General features: G+C 40.5%; 2 protein-coding genes across 2 annotated transcripts in view; both read left to right on the top strand.

Annotated features, from left to right (window-relative positions):
• Window positions 1-4675, top strand: part of LOC132882730 (E3 ubiquitin-protein ligase TRIM39-like) — a 31655-nt gene extending 26980 nt beyond the window's left edge. Inside the window, exons 4-7 of the mRNA XM_060915831.1 lie at window positions 2693-2926; window positions 3022-3163; window positions 3348-3374; window positions 3458-4675. Of these exons, the coding sequence (XP_060771814.1) occupies window positions 2693-2926; window positions 3022-3163; window positions 3348-3374; window positions 3458-4008 (954 nt within the window). The 3' untranslated portion in view covers window positions 4009-4675. The remainder of the gene's footprint in view (window positions 1-2692; window positions 2927-3021; window positions 3164-3347; window positions 3375-3457) is intronic.
• A 3939-nt stretch (window positions 4676-8614) lies between these two features.
• LOC132882678 (E3 ubiquitin-protein ligase TRIM39-like) lies at window positions 8615-11972 on the top strand. Its single transcript, XM_060915763.1, has 7 exons — window positions 8615-8704; window positions 9062-9651; window positions 10120-10215; window positions 10327-10560; window positions 10656-10803; window positions 10917-10943; window positions 11052-11972. Exons 2-7 carry the CDS (start codon window positions 9064-9066, stop codon window positions 11630-11632), a joined length of 1674 nt encoding a protein of 557 aa, XP_060771746.1. The 5' UTR covers window positions 8615-8704; window positions 9062-9063; the 3' UTR covers window positions 11633-11972.
• The last annotated feature ends 5332 nt before the right edge of the window (window positions 11973-17304 follow it).

The following is a 17304-nucleotide window of genomic DNA, read 5'->3' as shown; positions in this document are numbered from 1 at the left end:
GCAAATTCGATATAGATGAGGTCTGAACTCAACGGCAGCTCGATTCCAAATGAGCTCCTGGTCCATTTCTCCCCGTATTTATAGCCAAATTCTGGTCCCGCTCCGACACCTCTATACCAACGCCAAACCAAAGTTCATCGCCGCCATGGATAGCTGCTTCAACGCCCGACACCGTTCCAGCAACCCCGTGTCCGCTCGTAAAACGCTTACAACCGCTCCACCGAAGTTTGTGCAACGTTTAATCACCGCCCGGGCAACGCTGGCGAAGCAACGGTGGTCCAGCGTTCAAGATTTCTGCGTTGGCCTAGCGGACCCAAGCGTCCACGAACTTGCGTCTAGCGGTGCCAAACTTTGACTGGGCATTGGTGGAGCGGGGGTGAACTTTGCCGGGGCGGAAAATTGCCCCCTCCTCACCGCTCGCAATATTTTGTGCAGCTCAAAACTTTCGGAGCGGTAGGAGGGCCCCTCGAGAAACATCAGCGGTGGCCGAGCGTATACGGCGTTGCTTTAACGGGGGCCAACTTTTGTTAACGGTGGTGAACGGTTACGAGCGGTGATGAATTTTTTCACCGCTCCAGGAACGCTCCAGCAAAGTTCGGGCGGTGTGACCGGGGTCTTAGGGCGTTAAACGGCCACTCCACTACATAGTCAACAATGGATCAAAGAGATAACCATAGTCACAGGGACAGATATTTTCTCACCTTTTGGTGCCTCCAAAAACAAAGTCTATGGGAATCCCAACACCTTCTGAAGCTTAAAACCCCAAGCTAAAGAAAAATTCTCTCACAAGCGTTATGCAGCTCTCATAAGAGGTCTCAGCATGGGCGTCGCCACCATTGAATGTGAAGGGGGCGTGTCCCCATCACATTTCATAATTCTTCGTTCGGACCCGCCCACATTTAACATAAAATATGAGTTCACCCAGCGCCGTTTCTATTGCTTCGTGAAAGAATCCATTCCACCTGATCGATAAGAGAAAACACAGCCCACTGAAAATCAACTCCGGGTTTTCTGGGCGTTCCCTACAACAGCTCACCGCGCGCGAGGGAAGTGAATCTCAGCGCGAGCACAGAAATGTTGGTGCAGCTGCTCGAGAGTGGAGGAGGTGACGTCATCCCCATTGCAACCTCACAATGCCTAGCTTTTGCTAAAACCTTATTCTTTTGTTATCTGCCCTCAAAATTAACCCTAGGACACGTTAAATTAATATTCAACTAAACAGTGAAATAAGCTTAGCCTAATAAGGTATTCTTGGTTGATGATGAATTGTTTGCAGTATTTGCTCCTCCCCAGACACAATGGACATGAGGACATTCTTTACAAAGAAGCGGAAAGTCAGTCAGAATTTCCCCACAGGACAGGGTTTCTTTTGTCCCAATGGAAATGTTAGTGCAGTTAGCTGGCTAGTCAATGTTAGGAGATGTATCAGCTAGCTTAACGTTAGCTATCATTTAATTCAAACCCAGTAGGCCTGCCTTACTGTAATGCCAAGAATGAGGTCAAGTCTGCTCTGATGATATTTATTGATTCCTTGTTTTGTCTGGTCTTTGGCAGTTTTCTGGAAAGTAAGATGGGAAATCAGTGTATGGGGAAGGAATAGTAGAAAGGAAAGCGATGGAGAGAGATGGATGTTATTCCAGGTGGATTGTGAAGGAAAGGGGGATAAAAGTTATGAAGTGATAGAAATTGTGGTGGCACCAATATAAGAAGGAGTTATATCTATAAATCTATTTGTTATACTAATCTGTAAATGCTACTGTAGTACCACCATTGCATGTAGGTTGACAAAACTGCACTTGTTCATTGTGTGAAGTTCTCTTTTATGTGTCGTTGCTTGACACAGTGTGATTTTGTGTTATGAAGACTGCATGATGCCATGCCATTTTTGTTATATCACTAAATCGGAAAAAAGTAAAATGCACCCACTAAAGTCACTGTTGGTGGTGAACAAAATTGCACCTGTTCATTGTGTGAAGTTATTTTTTGTGTCACCGTTACTTGACACAGTGTGATTTTGTGTTATGAAGTTTGCATGATGCCATGTCATGCCTGTTCATTGTGTGAAGTTATGAATATTCTTATTTTTAAACATACAGTTGATTGTCACTATAGCTTGGCACAGTGGCATGTTGTGTTACATCTAAAACTAAATAAAAAAGGAAACACAAAATAAAAAGTAAAATGCTCCCATAAAGTCATTGTTGGTGATAAACTGTGTCACATTCATCTCATTATCTTAGGCAGAGCAGTGGGTTTAAAAACAGGCTGATGAATATATGGACTAGTTGAATGAGGACTTATTGTTGAGTCATTGAATTAAGTGACTTTTGTAGGTAAAATTAGGTGTTTAACAACCTGTTAAAAATACACCAGAATGCAGGAAATGGCCTCTAATTAATTAATAAATGTTCTGGGGGAGGACCCCCCACACCCCCCGCCAGTGTGTCCCCCCCACATTAAAAATGCTTCTGACGCCCCTGGGTCTCAGGGACATGCCACCAGAGTTACATAGTGCTATAAATGACAAACTGGGCACAGACTTGGAATGGAAGACAAGCCATTCCCCCATTACCAATCAATATACCATCAAAATGATTTTGAAGCTGATATTTTAAGGTAAAATTCCAACATAATGTTGCTTGAAATAAAAAAGTCTGAATGATTGCAAATAAATTAAACTTGTTTCCTGTAGAAAAACATAGAGAAGGACAAAGCATATGGTGTGGAGATCTTCAGTGCTCTGATGCGCTGCATGGAGAGAAACCTGGCTGAACAGTTTGAAATGATGGAGGAGACGCAGAATGCAGCAGAGATGCAGGCTGAAGAGTTCGTTAAAGAGCTGGAGCAGGAAATCACTGAGCTAAAGAGGAGAAACACTGAGCTGGAGCAGATCTCACACACTGAGGATCACCTCCACTTCCTACAGGTCAGAGTCCTTCTGTTTCTCAATAGCAATGCAGCACATGACAGGACAGCAGTCCCCATGCTGAGGGATTTCTCCTCTCTCCTGCTGTACTGTAGATTTACCCGTCACTGTGCAGCCCTCCACACACCCAGGACTGGACTGACATCACAATTTACCCTCATCTGAGTGTGGCGACTCTGAGGAGAAAAATATTACAAGAAGTTCTTAATAAGGAAATGGACAGATTTGTTGAAATTGGTAAGTATATACTCATTAGTCAGTATGCAATTAAAAACCCACATAGAACCATTATTATACACATCTATAATGAAATCCTTTAATGTAACACTTCTCCATTGGAGTTTATACTTATCAGGCATTTAATTTCTCCTAATTAAATTCTAAAAGCAGGTAATATTATTTGTTTCTCTTTTACAAACAGAACTAAACGTAATCCAGAAATATGCAGGTCAGTGGGATTTATTTGCCTGTTTCACTCCATAAGTTTAAATACTGTGGAAAAACAGTGTTGATTGTGTTTCTGTCTCTCAGTGGATGTGACTCTGGATCCTGACACAGTGAATCCTTCTCTTACCCTTTCTAATGATGGCAAAGAGGTCACATGTGAAAATGTATTAAAGAATCTCCCTGATAACCCAGAGAGGTTTGATCGTTGTGTCTGTGTGCTGGGAAAGGAGGGATTCTCCTCAGGGAGATTTTACTATGAGGTGCAGGTCAGAGGGAAGACTGAGTGGGATGTCGGAGTGGCCAGAAAGTCTGTTAATAGGAAGGGAGATGTTACAGCCTGCCCTGAAAATGGATTTTGGTGTGTGTCTTGGCGTAATCAGGCTGACTATGTAGCTCTGGATTCTCCCTCTGTCCCCCTCTCCTTGAAACAGGCTCCTCAGAAGGTGGGAGTGTTTGTGGATTATGAGGAGGGTCTGATCTCCTTCTATGATGTTGATGCAAAGTGTCACATATATTCTTTCACTGGCCAGATGTTCACTGACGAACTTTATCCATTCTTCAGCCCCTGCCTTAATGAACGACACCAGAACTCGGCACCACTGATCATCTGTGCATTGACTCAAGTCCAAAACTAAGTTTTCAATACTGTATAAAAGTTGCATAATGCATAGAATCATGATCATGATTCCTGATTTGTCCTCCATAACAAATGAGTTGGTAAAGCATATCATATCATGAATCATAGTCATCATGGATACCCTAAAGTACTGCACTTCCCGAAAGTCTTCCTTCAGTCGATAATCTCAACTACATGCTGTAGACTTGTACTGAAAAGATCTGCATAAAATCTTTCATCTGCTTATTACACTCATATTTGCGATATGCTCATCCTTTCAATACACATAGTTTAACAACTTCATAGTATACAATTGCAGAAGAGTCATGATTTACTGAACTTATTCCAGGACTCTTGCTCACTCTTACAGAAGGTACTTCCATTGCATTTAGTACTGTATGACTATAATAAAGGGCTGTAAGGAGTAAGTGACTTATAAACCCACAATTCAGTGTCAACCAAAAGAGGACAGGCTTGGGAGTCTGGATCTTCTCAAGTTTCCTCTCAAGGTTTTTCCTCACCTCTGATGTCTCTAGCTTGTTCATCTCATCTCATTATCTCTAGCCGCTTTATCCTGTTCTACAGGGTCGCAGGCGAGCTGGAGCCTATCCCAGCTGACTACGGGCGAAAGGCGGGGTACACCCTGGACAAGTCGCCAGGTCATCACAGGGCTGACACATAGACACAGACAACCATTCACACTCACATTCACACCTACGGTCAATTTAGAGTCACCAGTTAACCTAACCTGCATGTCTTTGGACTGTGGGGGAAACCGGAGCACCCGGAGGAAACCCACGCGGACACGGGGAGAACATGCAAACTCCACACAGAAAGGCCCTCGCCGACCACGGGGCTCGAACCCAGACCTTCTTGCTGTGAGGTGACAGCTCTAGCCACTACACCATGGTGCCACCCCTGTGTATAAGTATATTGTTCAAAAATCAAATGCATTTGAACTGTAGAACTACAAACCTGTATCCATGTCAGAATTCCTTTGTATAAATATCATTAAAAATGTATTCATCAAAAATAAATCTGGTCTCTGTTATGTGCATGGTGGAGGTGATGAGGCAGGACGCAATCACATGAGATCAGTGTGTATTTTGTTTAGGGCAGTCTATATGTTCATGTCACCATTATTCCAGGCATGGGTCAAAACACAAGGCAGGCACAGACAAATTAGAATAATCTAGAATTATTAAACCAGAAAACAGGTATGAGGTGGAAACTATGAATACAAACATGATTTAGGAAACCAGGGAAACAAGGATAGACACAATAAGACAAGAAACAGATGGACTCAAATAGATAAACTAATCAGACGGTAACTGAAAATCGGTGAACACAATAATGGCACACTCGAGAAATAAACCAGTTACAAGATGGGGAAGAGACATCCATCAATTATCTATACCACTTATCCATCAGGGTCATGGGGGAAGCTGGAGCCAATCCCAACTGATTTCAGGCAAGAGGCGGGGTCCACCTCAGGCAGGTCACTAATCTATCACAGGGCTAACACAGAAGTGAACAACCATTCATACTCACAAGCAATTTAGAGTAACCAGTTGACCTAATCCACATGCCTTTGGACTGTGGGAGGAAACCCGGAGAACATACAAACTCCACACAGAAAGGCCCTGGTCAGCTGAAAGCTTCGAACCCAGAATCTTCTTACTATGAGGTGATAGTGTTAGACACTGCACCACCATGCTGTCCGGGGCAGAGACATGACTAGAATTGTGAGAGAATTTTGTCTCTAGCTTGTGAATTTCAGCTTCAGAATGTATTGGGATTCCCGTAGACTTTCTGTCTCTGGAGGCAACAAAAGGTGTGAAGATTTCTGTCCCTGTGGCTACCAGTTATCTCTTTGATCCATTACTGACTAGATTAGAAAGACTGCTTTTCCATTTCAATATTTTATGGGTCTCACACCTCCAGTCATAAACCAAGGACACACACACCAGAGACACGCATACAAACTGTTTTAGCTTGCTACATTTTTTTGAAAGCATGGTGAATTTGTCATAATTATTATTTAGCATGAATTTATAATTGATTAGTTGGGAGGTATTTTAACATCAGGTGAGCCTAAGTACACCGAGTTTAAACATTTAGAGGACCTCATGTATATTTGATGATTATCATTGTAAAGGCATTTTGTGTGACAAACACAGACTCAGTGTTAAGTAGTACAACCCTTAGAAGGCCATACGGTAAATGCTAAATAGATAGCTAGCTAGCTTTATTAACCTTCATCCTACCAAGTGGGGTCCATCTGGACCCCGCACCTATATGTTTGTTTGCCATTTTAAAAATATGTGACATACTGCCTCACCGTTTTATGAATTTGTCGGAATTTATGTCTTAATTAAAACACTAAAGCACCGGAAGATCAGCTTTTTGCATTGTGAAGGTATAATTAATTTGTTACTGGGGTCCAACTGGACCCCAGAGTAAAGTTTATCTGTCTTTCATTTTATAATTGAATAGCACACTGAAAGTTAACTTCTTTTATGTTCCATAATGAAACTACCAAGGCATTCCTTCTTGGGGTCCGTGTGGACCCCACTGCTGCAATAAGCACAGGCTGCAAAACAAAAGCCCTAAATTATTTTACAATTACTTTTTTGTTTTAAATTCTGTAAGAAAAGACCTAAGTTGTAATCCAGAATGTTTTACAGCTGCATGAGCTGCAAAAATCATGTATATAATGCCAATTTTTTTTGTGGCACTATAATTTGCTACATGTATGCTAGTTATTGCAATATTATTGCAATGTTATTGCATTTATAATACATCATTGATATTCAGCCATAGTGGATTTTGTTCTTCAATAAAGTTATGTTTGTTTGCTGCATTGAATTGGTTCTTACTGCATTGATTTCAAGGTATTCCCTCCTGGGGTCCATACGGACCCCGCCTGGTAGTTTGTGTATGTAAAATTGGCTGGTAGGATGAAGGTTAAGTGTGTTCTTTATGCCTTGGGCCCTTTAGTGTATTGCTGTTATTAATACAAGATGTTCTGAACAAAACTTATCTGGTGATTTTGTCTTTATAAGCTTTAATTTTAAAGAAAAGTATTGGGGTCCAAACGGACCCCACATGGTAAGATTAAGGTGTAAAATAGCATGGTAGGATGAGGGTTAAGGTCACAATGCTGCAACATGTCCATCTTATGTTAATGGTTAATAAAGTACAAATATGACCATCAATTGTGTTCTGTACTTTTGTTTAGAAAAATTTATTTAGATTTATGTATTCTTTAGAAAAATGTATTTAGTTTTCATTCATTGCATTGATTGACGTAAGTGGCAATGGATAGTTTTTCTTAAGAAAAGTGTAGTTGGATTTAATTCATTGCATTAATTGAATTCAAATCAATGCCCAGATTAATGTAGATAATTGATTATTAATTATATATCATTGATGGGTAGAATTTAATTAATTTGTATGAATAGTATTTAAACATTATGGGCAAAATTTAATTAATTTTCATGAGCAGTATTTAAACATTATGGGTAGAATTTTTAATTAATTTTCATGAGTATTTTTAAAACATTATGTATAGTTAGGGTTAGCCCTAACCCTAACCCTACTCATATTAAATGGATGCATTTTAAGGGTCTTAATTTGTATTTACTCAATACCAAACATTGTGAAATTTAATTAATAATATTGACTGTAAATGGTTGCCTCATTTTTATTGATTAGATATGGTGTACCTTTTTTTACAGTGTAATGGAAGAAACATAGAGCTGATTCACCCATGCTTGTATTGGTTTGGTACAATAAGAGTTTAAGGCAACTTCTTTCATATAAGTATTTTTTTTTTTGCCACTTTTGAGTTACAGACTTCCATGACACAATCAGAACAAAACAAAACTTTGAAAGTGCTGAATCAAGCTGGAAGCCATGCAGTCATGCGTGCCAAAAAACATATTGCACACTGACGAGATTTCCAAAACTATAACTTATGACATAGTGGCTACAGCCTCTATGAGGTAGAAATGGGAAGAAGACTTCAACCAAAAAAGAAAAACAAGAAGTCATCATATGACCACATGCACAATGTGTTGAAAAATGTCCCTTGTGCTGTGGGGATTCCTGACATGGAGTTTACAGATGGGTTTTCCCCTACTGGGTTGCACCAATCTTATAGACCACACCAGATCACTGTGTGGCAGCGGGGACGTGGCCGAGCGTCAGTCTGTGACTGGAGGGCATCAGGGAAGGTGAGTGGTTGCAGTCTGTGTGTATGAGTGTGTCCCCAACAGACAGAGTTGTGCTGAAAAGCAAAGATAAAAATAACTCACAAGCAAATAACAGCCTGCCATACTTCTGTGCTCCACCCACATCCGGAACATTTCTACACACTGTTTGACACAAAAGAGGGAAACGAACAGTGGACAAAATGTCTAATTATGTCATGGTTTTAGCATGTTTTGAGTGGATGATGTGATTTCTTTTCATTTATTTGAAAGAAAAAAGGAATTAGACTCTGGAGTTCATTAGTAAATGTCTGCCACCTGGTTGCAGAAATCTATAAATGTGTCATTTCAAGGAAGTCCTGGGAGTGGCGTTATGACGTTACAAAGCTGAATTGAAACTAGTGTCTAAAGAGGAAATTTTCCAAACCAGAAGTCCACTTTCTTTCAACAAAAAGTCAAATCTCAAGCTGCTTCTATTTTGATCAACTAAATCCATTGCAGGTAAAACTTTCATTCTGTTATTAGTATTTATAATAGGAGTCAGTATTATCTTCATAGTCATCAGTCAGTTTTTATGTAATATTCAGAATGCTGTTGAGCTAAAATGTTCCTGTATTTAAGGTAAGAGCATGTTCAATGTGTGTAGAGCTGTTGCATGTGAGGAACGTATTTAACACTGTGAACAGGTTAAAGAACGTGGTTTTAGAAAGGGTGAAACTTGTAAATTAAAGTGACTTTAATGGTTTAATTTCATCAAAGTATACCGAATACATTGAGGATGTCATTCATAATTCATATACTAGGATTAGAGCAGGAAAAATACTGAAAGATTCTTCATATCTCTGTCTCCTGTGTCAGTCATGGCTTCCTCCAGCAGTCTCCTGAGTGAAGATCAGCTCCAGTGCTCCATCTGTCTGGATGTGTTCACTGATCCAGTCTCAACTCCATGTGGACACAACTTCTGTATGATCTGTCTCAAAGAGTTCTGGGACAGGAGTTCACACTGTCAGTGTCCAATGTGTAAGGAGGAATTCCCTAAACGTCCAGACCTACGTGTGAATACGTTCATCTCTGAATTTGCTGCTCTATTTAAGAAGGCAGTTCAGGTGAAATCCAGCAGTGTTGCAGATCAGGTTCCCACTAAGACTAAAAAGATTCTGTGTGACTCCTGCACTGAGGAAAAGCTGGAGGCTCTAAAGTCCTGTCTGTACTGTGGAGTTTCTTTCTGTAACACTCATCTGATGCTCCATAAAACTACACCGAAACTCAAGGAGCACAAACTGATGGATCCTGTGGAGAACCTGGAGGACTACATCTGCCAGAAACATGAGAGACCCCTGGAGCTGTTCTGTAGAGACGACCAGACATGTGTGTGCCAGTTCTGTATTGAAGGAGAGCACAGAACTCACAGCACTGTTCCTATAGAGGAGGCAATTAGAGACAAGACGGTGAGGGACTGATGTGTTGTGAAAAGTTCATCTCATCTCATTATCTGTAGCCGCTTTATCCTGTTCTACAGGGTCGCAGGCAAGCTGGAGCCTATCCCAGCTGACTACGGGCGAAAGGCGGGGTACACCCTGGACAAGTCGCCAGGTCATCACAGGGCTGACACATAGACACAGACAACCATTCACACTCACATTCACACCTACGGTCAATTTAGAGTCACCAGTTAACCTAACCTGCATGTCTTTGGGGGAAACCGGAGCACCCGGAGGAAACCCACGCGGACACGGGGAGAACATGCAAACTCCACACAGAAAGGCCCTCGCCGGCCCCGGGGCTCAAACCCGGACCTTCTTGCTGTGAGGCGACAGCGCTAACCACTACACCACCGTGCCGCCACAAATTAATTAAATTCCTGAAACATATACCTTTAAAAATAAAAGTTCATACATTATGTATATTTTTCTCAGACTGAGTTGGGAATGACACAAGTGGAAATTCAGCAGATGATCCAGGAGCGAGTAAAGAAGATTGAGGAAATCAGACACTCTGTAGAACTCAATAAGGTGAGTCTCTTAACTCACCTACAAAATAGCTCCTTTATAAAAACACATTCGGAAAATCATGATCTAAATCACATGAAATAAAATAATTTACCTCGATTTGTCTCCTGTTAGAAAAACACAGAGAAGGAGAAAGCAGACATTGTGGAGATCTTCAGGGCTCTGATGCGCTGCATTGAGAGAAGCCAGACTGAGCTGCTTAAGGTGATGGAGGAGAAGCAGAAAGCAGCAGAGATGCAGGCTGAAGAGTTCATTAAAGAGCTGGAGCAGGAAATCACTGAGCTAAAGAGGAGAAACACTGAGCTGGAGCAGCTCTCATACACTGAGGATCACCTCCACCTCCTACAGGTCAGAGTCCCTCTGTTTCTCAATAGCAATGCAGCACATGACAGGACAGCAGTTCCCATGCTGAGGGATTTCTCCTCTCTCCTGCTGTACTGTAGATTTACCCGTCACTGTGCAGCCCTCCACACACCCAGGACTGGACTGACGTCACAATTAACTCTTATCTGAGTGAGGAGACTCTGAGGAGAGCTCTGTCTCAGCTTCAGGAAACTCTCAGTGAGGAAATGCAGAAGGTTGAAAGGACTAGTCAGTATTTCCCCATCATTAATTGTAATATGTATTTGTATTTATGTTTTACTGCCCTCTTGTGGTTGAAAACAAATCCAATTAAATTCATCTCATTAATCATTTCCAAACAGAACTGCAACGATTTTCACAATATGCAGGTATGTGAGCTGTCACTGATATTCACATTAATTACTATGTTCTGTACATATTCACTATATTGTTCCACGCTGTCTACAACTATTTTAAATTGTGTCTCTGTCTCTCAGTGGATGTGACTCTGAATCCTGATACAGCACATCCTGAACTCATCCTGTCTGATGATAAGAAACAAGTAAGACACAAAAGAGACATGGAGCAGAATCTCCACGATAGCCCAAAGAGGTTTGATGCATCTCTTTATGTGCTGGGAAACGAGGGATTCTCTTCAGGAAGATTTTACTATCAAGTGCAGGTTCAAGGAAAAACTGATTGGATTTTAGGAGTAGCCAGAGAGTCGAGTAACAGGAAGGGACTGATTAAACCTTGCCCTGAAAATGGATACTGGTGTGTGTGGAAAAGAAGCGATGATAAATATTTAGCTTATGACTCTCCTCGTGTCTCCCTCTCCTTGAAACGGGCTCCTCAGAAGGTGGGGGTGTTTGTGGAGTATGAGGAGGGTCTGATCTCCTTCTATGATGTTGATGCAAAATCTCACATCTACTCTTTCACTGATCAGAATTTCACTGAGAAGCTGTTTCCATTATTCAGCCCCTGTAATGATCACGGATGTCGAAATGTAGTACCTCTGGTGATCTGTACTGTTCATAGACAAAGGAAAAGCACCCTGGAAACGAAATCCAACAGTTAAAATGTTAAAGAGGGAATGTAGAAAGTCTGAAAGAAAATGGCGTAAATCTAAACTTCAGATTCATTATCAAATCTACAAAGGGATGTTATGTAAATACAACTTAGAAATTTCGAAAGCAAGACAGTCTTTTTTTGTTGACATTATTAATAGGAATATCAACAATGCCCGTGTGCTATTTTCTACAGTTGAAAAGCTAACAAACCCATCAAAACAAATGCCTTATTATTTTTCTTCCCCAATTATTTTATGTAATTTTATTCTCTATTGTTTACTGTTCTGCTTTTACTTCTGTAAAGCACATTGAACTGCCACTGTGTATGAAATGTGCTATATAAATAAACTTGCCTTGCCTTACTGATAGTCGAACTAAACAATAGTTCTGAAATTCACTTAATTTATGTTATTTCATTTCTGCTATGCAAAAAACTTACAGTGATGCTTGAAAGTTTGTGAACCCTTTAGAATTTTCTATATTTCTGCAGAAACGTGACCGAAAACATCATCAGATTTTCACACAAGTCCTAAAAGTAGATAAAGAGAACCCAGTTAAACAAATGAGACAAAAATATTATACTTGGTCATTTATTTATTGAGGAAAATGATCCAATATTACATATCTGGGAGTGGCAAAAGTATGTGAACCTCTAAGATTAGCAGTTAATTTGAAGGTGAAATTAGAGTCAGGTGTTTTCAATCAATGGGATGACAATCAGGTCTGAGTGGGCACCCTGTTTTATTTAAAGAACAGGGCTCTATCGAAGTCTGATCTTCAGAATACATGTTTGTGGAAATGTATCATGGCACAAACAAAGGAGATTTCTGAGGAACTCAGAAAAAGCGTTGCTGATGCTCATCAGGCTGGAAAAGGTTACAAAACCATCTCTAAAGAGTTTGGACTCCACCAATCCACAGTCAGACAGACTGTGTACAAATGGAGGAAATTCAAGACCATTGTTACCCTCCCCAGGAGTGGTCGACCAACAAAGATCACTCCAAGATCAAGGTGTGTAATAGTCGGCAAGGTCACAAAGGACCGCAGGGTAACTTCTAAGCAACTGAAGGCCTCTCTCACATTGGCTAATGTTAATGTTCATGAGTCCACCATCAGGAGAACACTGAACAACAATGGTGTGCATAGCAGGGTTGCAAGGAGAAAGCCACTGCTCTCCAAAAAGAACATTGCTGCTCGTCTGCAGTTTACGAAAGATCACGTGAACTAGCCAGAAGGCTATTGGAAAAATGTTTTGTGGACGGATGAGACCAAAATAGAACTTTTTGGTTTAAATGAGAAGCGTCATGTTTGGAGAAAGGAAAACACTGCATTCCAACATAAGAACCTTATCCCATCTGTGAAACATGGTGGTGGTAGTATCATGGTTTGGGCCTGTTTTGCTGCATCTGGGCCAGGACGGCTTGCCATCATTGATGGAACAATGAATTCTGAATTATACCAGCGAATTCTAATGGAAAATGTCAGGACATCTGTCCATGAACTGAATCTCAAGAGAAGGTGGGTCATGCAGTAAGACAACGACCCTAAGCACACAAGTCATTCTACCAAAGAATGGTTAAAGAAGAATAAAGTTAATGTTTTGGAATGGCCAAGTCAAAGTCCTGACCTTAATCCAATCGAAATGTTGTGGAAGGACCTGAAGCGAGCAGTTCATATGAGGAAACCCACCAACATCCCAGAGTTGAAGCTGTTCTGTACGGAGGAACGGGCTAAAATTCCTCCAAGCCGGTGTGCAGGACTGATCAACAGTTACCGCAAACATTTAGTTACAGTTGTTGCTGCACAAGGGGGTCACACCAGATACCGAAAGCAAAGGTTCACATACTTTTGCCACTGACAGATATGTAATATTGTATCATTTTCCTCAATAAACAAATGACCAAGTATAATATTTTTGTCTCATTTGTTTAACTGCATTCTCTTTATCTACTTTTAGGACTTATGTGAAAATCTGATGATGTTTTTGGTCATATTTATGCAGAAATATAGAAAATTCTAAAGGGTTCACAAACTTTCAAGCACCACTGTAGCTTCACCTTGACTTGAAGAATGTGCAATAACCTATTTTAATCATTCAGTGCATTTTTGTGAACTTGATTTGTATTCACAACCTTATAGTTTGCCCCATGACAGGTTTTAACAATTATTCGGCGAAGGTGAAGTGAATACCGGTGAATAATAACCGAGACGAAGTCTAGGTTCTTATTAACTATTAATAAACTGAGCGCAAAGTCTTCATGAGAAAATATCAGAATGAGGTCTTGACAAAAATACCTCAGTCTGATATTTTCCCGTAAAGACCGGGCAAGTGAAGTTAATAAGGAGTTTATGATATGGCTTTTGGTTTTTTAAGATTAAAATAAACAGTCATAATGAGGCATGATGCTGCTTTCTGCTACGTCATACCGTATTTGTAACGTGGTTGAGTCACGCACGGGCGCCGCTAGAAATCTTGGGCCCTATGAAAGATTACAATTTAGGGCCCCCCAGTAAAATTTTCAAGCTCAAGCAACTGAATTTGAAGTCTGTGTTTGGCTGGCACTTTTACTTTACTATGCATGTGATCAGCTTCCTAGCAAGTTTAGGTGATACAATTGTTTGGTATATGAATATTTTAAATGCAGAACTGTCAGAATTAGACTGAATAGACTGTTGCCTTAAAATGAAAATTCCATGATATATATGGAAGACATATATATATTTTTTTCTTTTATGAGCAACTATTATTAGGCCACTCAGTAGCCTATGGAGTTCATTCAATCCAAATGTTTGTGTTGAGAGAAATTGCATGCATCACTGTATCAGTATGGATTTATAACATTCTGTATGCACATTATGGATACTCCAGAGCCCTCCAGCAAACATCATCAATAATCAGGATTACAAAATGTATTCCTTTGTTCCCTCCATTTATTGACTTATTGTATGTGATCAAATGTATGCCTTGATGAATAACTACACTAGTTTTTTGATAGTTACATAGTGCACTGCAAGAAATCCACTAAGTGTTTGTGGTTTCTTTTAGGCATCACACATTTATTAGAAAACACAGCAAATGTTCAAATATTCAAGTTAAATACTTAGCAACAGTATCATAACATACAGTTAGGTCCATATATATTTGGACACTGACACAAATTTTGTTTTTTTTTACCTGTTTACTGAAACATATTCAAGTTATAGTTAAATAATGGACATGGACATAAAGTCCAGACTTTCAGCTTTCATTTGAGGGTATCCACATTAAAATTGGATGAAGGGTTTAGGAGTTTCAGCTCCTTATCATGTGCCACCCTGTTTTTAAAGGGACCAAAAGTAATTGGACAATTGACTCAAAGGCTATTTCATGGGCAGGTGTGGGAAATTCCTTCGTTATGTCATTCTCAATTAAGCAGATAAAAGGTCTGGAGTTGATTTGAGGTGTGGTGCTTGCATTTGGAAGATTTTGCTGTGAAGAAAACATGCGGTCAAAGGAGCTCTCCATGCAGGTGAAACAAGCCATCCTTAAGCTGCGAAAACAGAAAAAAACCCATCCGAGAAATTGCTACAATATTAGGGATGGCAAAATCTACAGTTTGGTACATCCTGAGAAAGAAAGAAAGCACTGGTGAACTCATCAATGCAAAAAGACCTGGACGCTCACAGAAGACAACAGTGGTGGATAATCGCAGAATAATTTCCATGGTGAAGAGAAACCCCTTCACAACAGCCAACCAAGTGAATAACACTCTCCAGGAGGTAGGCGTATCAATATCCAAATCTACCATAAAGAGAAGACTGCATGAAAGTAAATACAGAGGGTTCACTGCACGGTGCAAGCCACTCATAAGCTTCAAGAATAAAAAGGCTAGATTGGACTTTGCTAAAAAACATCTAAAAAAGCCAGCACAGTTCTGGAAGAACATTCTGTGGACAGATGAAACCAAGATCAACCTCTACCAGAATGATGGAAAGAAAAAAGTATGGCGAAGGCGTGGTACAGCTCATGATCCAAAGCATACCACATCATCTGTAAAACACGGCGGAGGCAGTGTGATGGCTTGGGCATGCATGGCTGCCAGTGGCACTGGGTCACTAGTGTTTATTGATGATGTGACACAGGACAGAAGCAGCCGGATGAATTCTGAGGTATTCAGAGACATACTGTGTGCTCAAATCCAGCCAAACTGATTGGTCGGCGTTTCATAATACAGATGGACAATGACCCAAAACATAAAGCCAAAGCAACCCAGGAGTTTATTAAAGCAAAGAAGTGGCATATTCATGAATGGCCAAGTCAGTCACCTGATCTCAACCCAATTGAGCATGCATTTCACTTGTTAAAGACTAAACTTCAGCCAGAAAGGCCCACAAACAGCAACTGAAAACCACTGCAGTAAAGGCCTGGCAGAGCATTAAAAAGGAGGAAACACAGCGTCTGGTGATGTCCATGAGTTCAAGACTTCAGGCAGTCATTGCCAACAAAGGGTTTTCAACCAAGTATTAGAAATGAACATTTTATTTACAATTATTTAATTAGTCCAATTACTTTTGAGCCCCTGAAATGAAGGGATTGTGTTTAAAAAATGCTTTAGTTCCTCACATTTTTATGCAATCATTTTGTTCAACCCACTGAATTAAAGCTGAAAGTCTGAACTTCAACTGCATCTGAATTGTTTTGTTCACAATTCATTGTGGTAATGTCCAGAACCAAAATTAGAAAAATGTTGCCTCTGTCCAAATATTTATGGACCTAACTGTAGTTCCCATTGTGGACATCACCTAACTTTTTTGTTTTACGAAGTCTCAGAGCTACATTTCGTTCTATTTCAGACTGCATTTGCCTTTGCAGATGGTGGTCTATTATTCTTGCAGCCACCACAGAGCACTGCAGGTTTTTCCATCTCCAATAACAATCCCTGGGTGCCCTGTTTTCATGGCTTGGAAATTTGTCGTACATACGGCGCCACTTTACGTCACACGTTTTGTAGCCATGTTCATTACTGAGAGCACTTTGAGAAGGCCTTTTTATACCAGAAGAAAAAAGAATGCAAGGACTGCAGTACAGTGCATTTGCACTCTCACTGTAAATCAGCCAATCCCTTTTCATTTTTTCTCTGCCATTTGCTGCTTCGGTGTACTTCAGGTAATCTGGAAATGGCTTTCCCTCTGAATCTTTGGGCATTTGTTTTTCATCAGTAAAAGCTAATTTTCTGACAATAGTTGCCCTGTCACTATCACTTAAATTAGCTGGCCACAACCCTGGATCAGCAGACCCTCTGATTCTGCATGCTGCTCAGTCTCTGCAGCGTCCCTCAACTCAACCTGTTCCTACTCTTCGCTGCTGCTGCTTCTTCCTCATCATCACCTGAGCTGCTGTTACTTGCCCTCTCCTCTTCCTGCATTTGAACACCTCTGGCCTTCTCTCTGGCTGCTGCATCATGGCCTGAGAAGGGCCCTGGCTCTGAACTATCCATAATGTGCATAATACAGGATCTGTTATAAATCCACTGAGATACTACTGAGGCAGTAATGCATGCAAGTTCTCTCAACACATGAACATTTTGATTGAATGAACTCCATACTAAGAATAGTTACCTAAGAATAGTTGCTCATAAAAGAAATGTCTTTTCATTTTAATCTAAGTCTTAATAGTCTTATGCTGCTTACTGTAGCCTAG

This window comes from Neoarius graeffei, chromosome 1 (assembly GCF_027579695.1).
Source record: "Neoarius graeffei isolate fNeoGra1 chromosome 1, fNeoGra1.pri, whole genome shotgun sequence".
NCBI lineage: Eukaryota > Metazoa > Chordata > Actinopteri > Siluriformes > Ariidae > Neoarius > Neoarius graeffei.
This window is presented reverse-complemented; position numbering and strand designations above follow the sequence as displayed.

What these genes read in the sequence shown, in the direction of transcription:
- LOC132882678 (XM_060915763.1), top strand. Translation starts at nt 9,064, where the DNA reads ATGGCTTCCTCCAGCAGTCTCCTGAGTGAAGATCAGCTCCAGTGCTCC. An exon ending in ATCACCTCCACCTCCTACAG is followed by an intron (nt 10,561 to 10,655) that starts GTCAGAGTCCCT and finishes GCTGTACTGTAG; the next exon opens with ATTTACCCGTCACTGTGCAG. An exon ending in ACGATTTTCACAATATGCAG is followed by an intron (nt 10,944 to 11,051) that starts GTATGTGAGCTG and finishes TCTGTCTCTCAG; the next exon opens with TGGATGTGACTCTGAATCCT.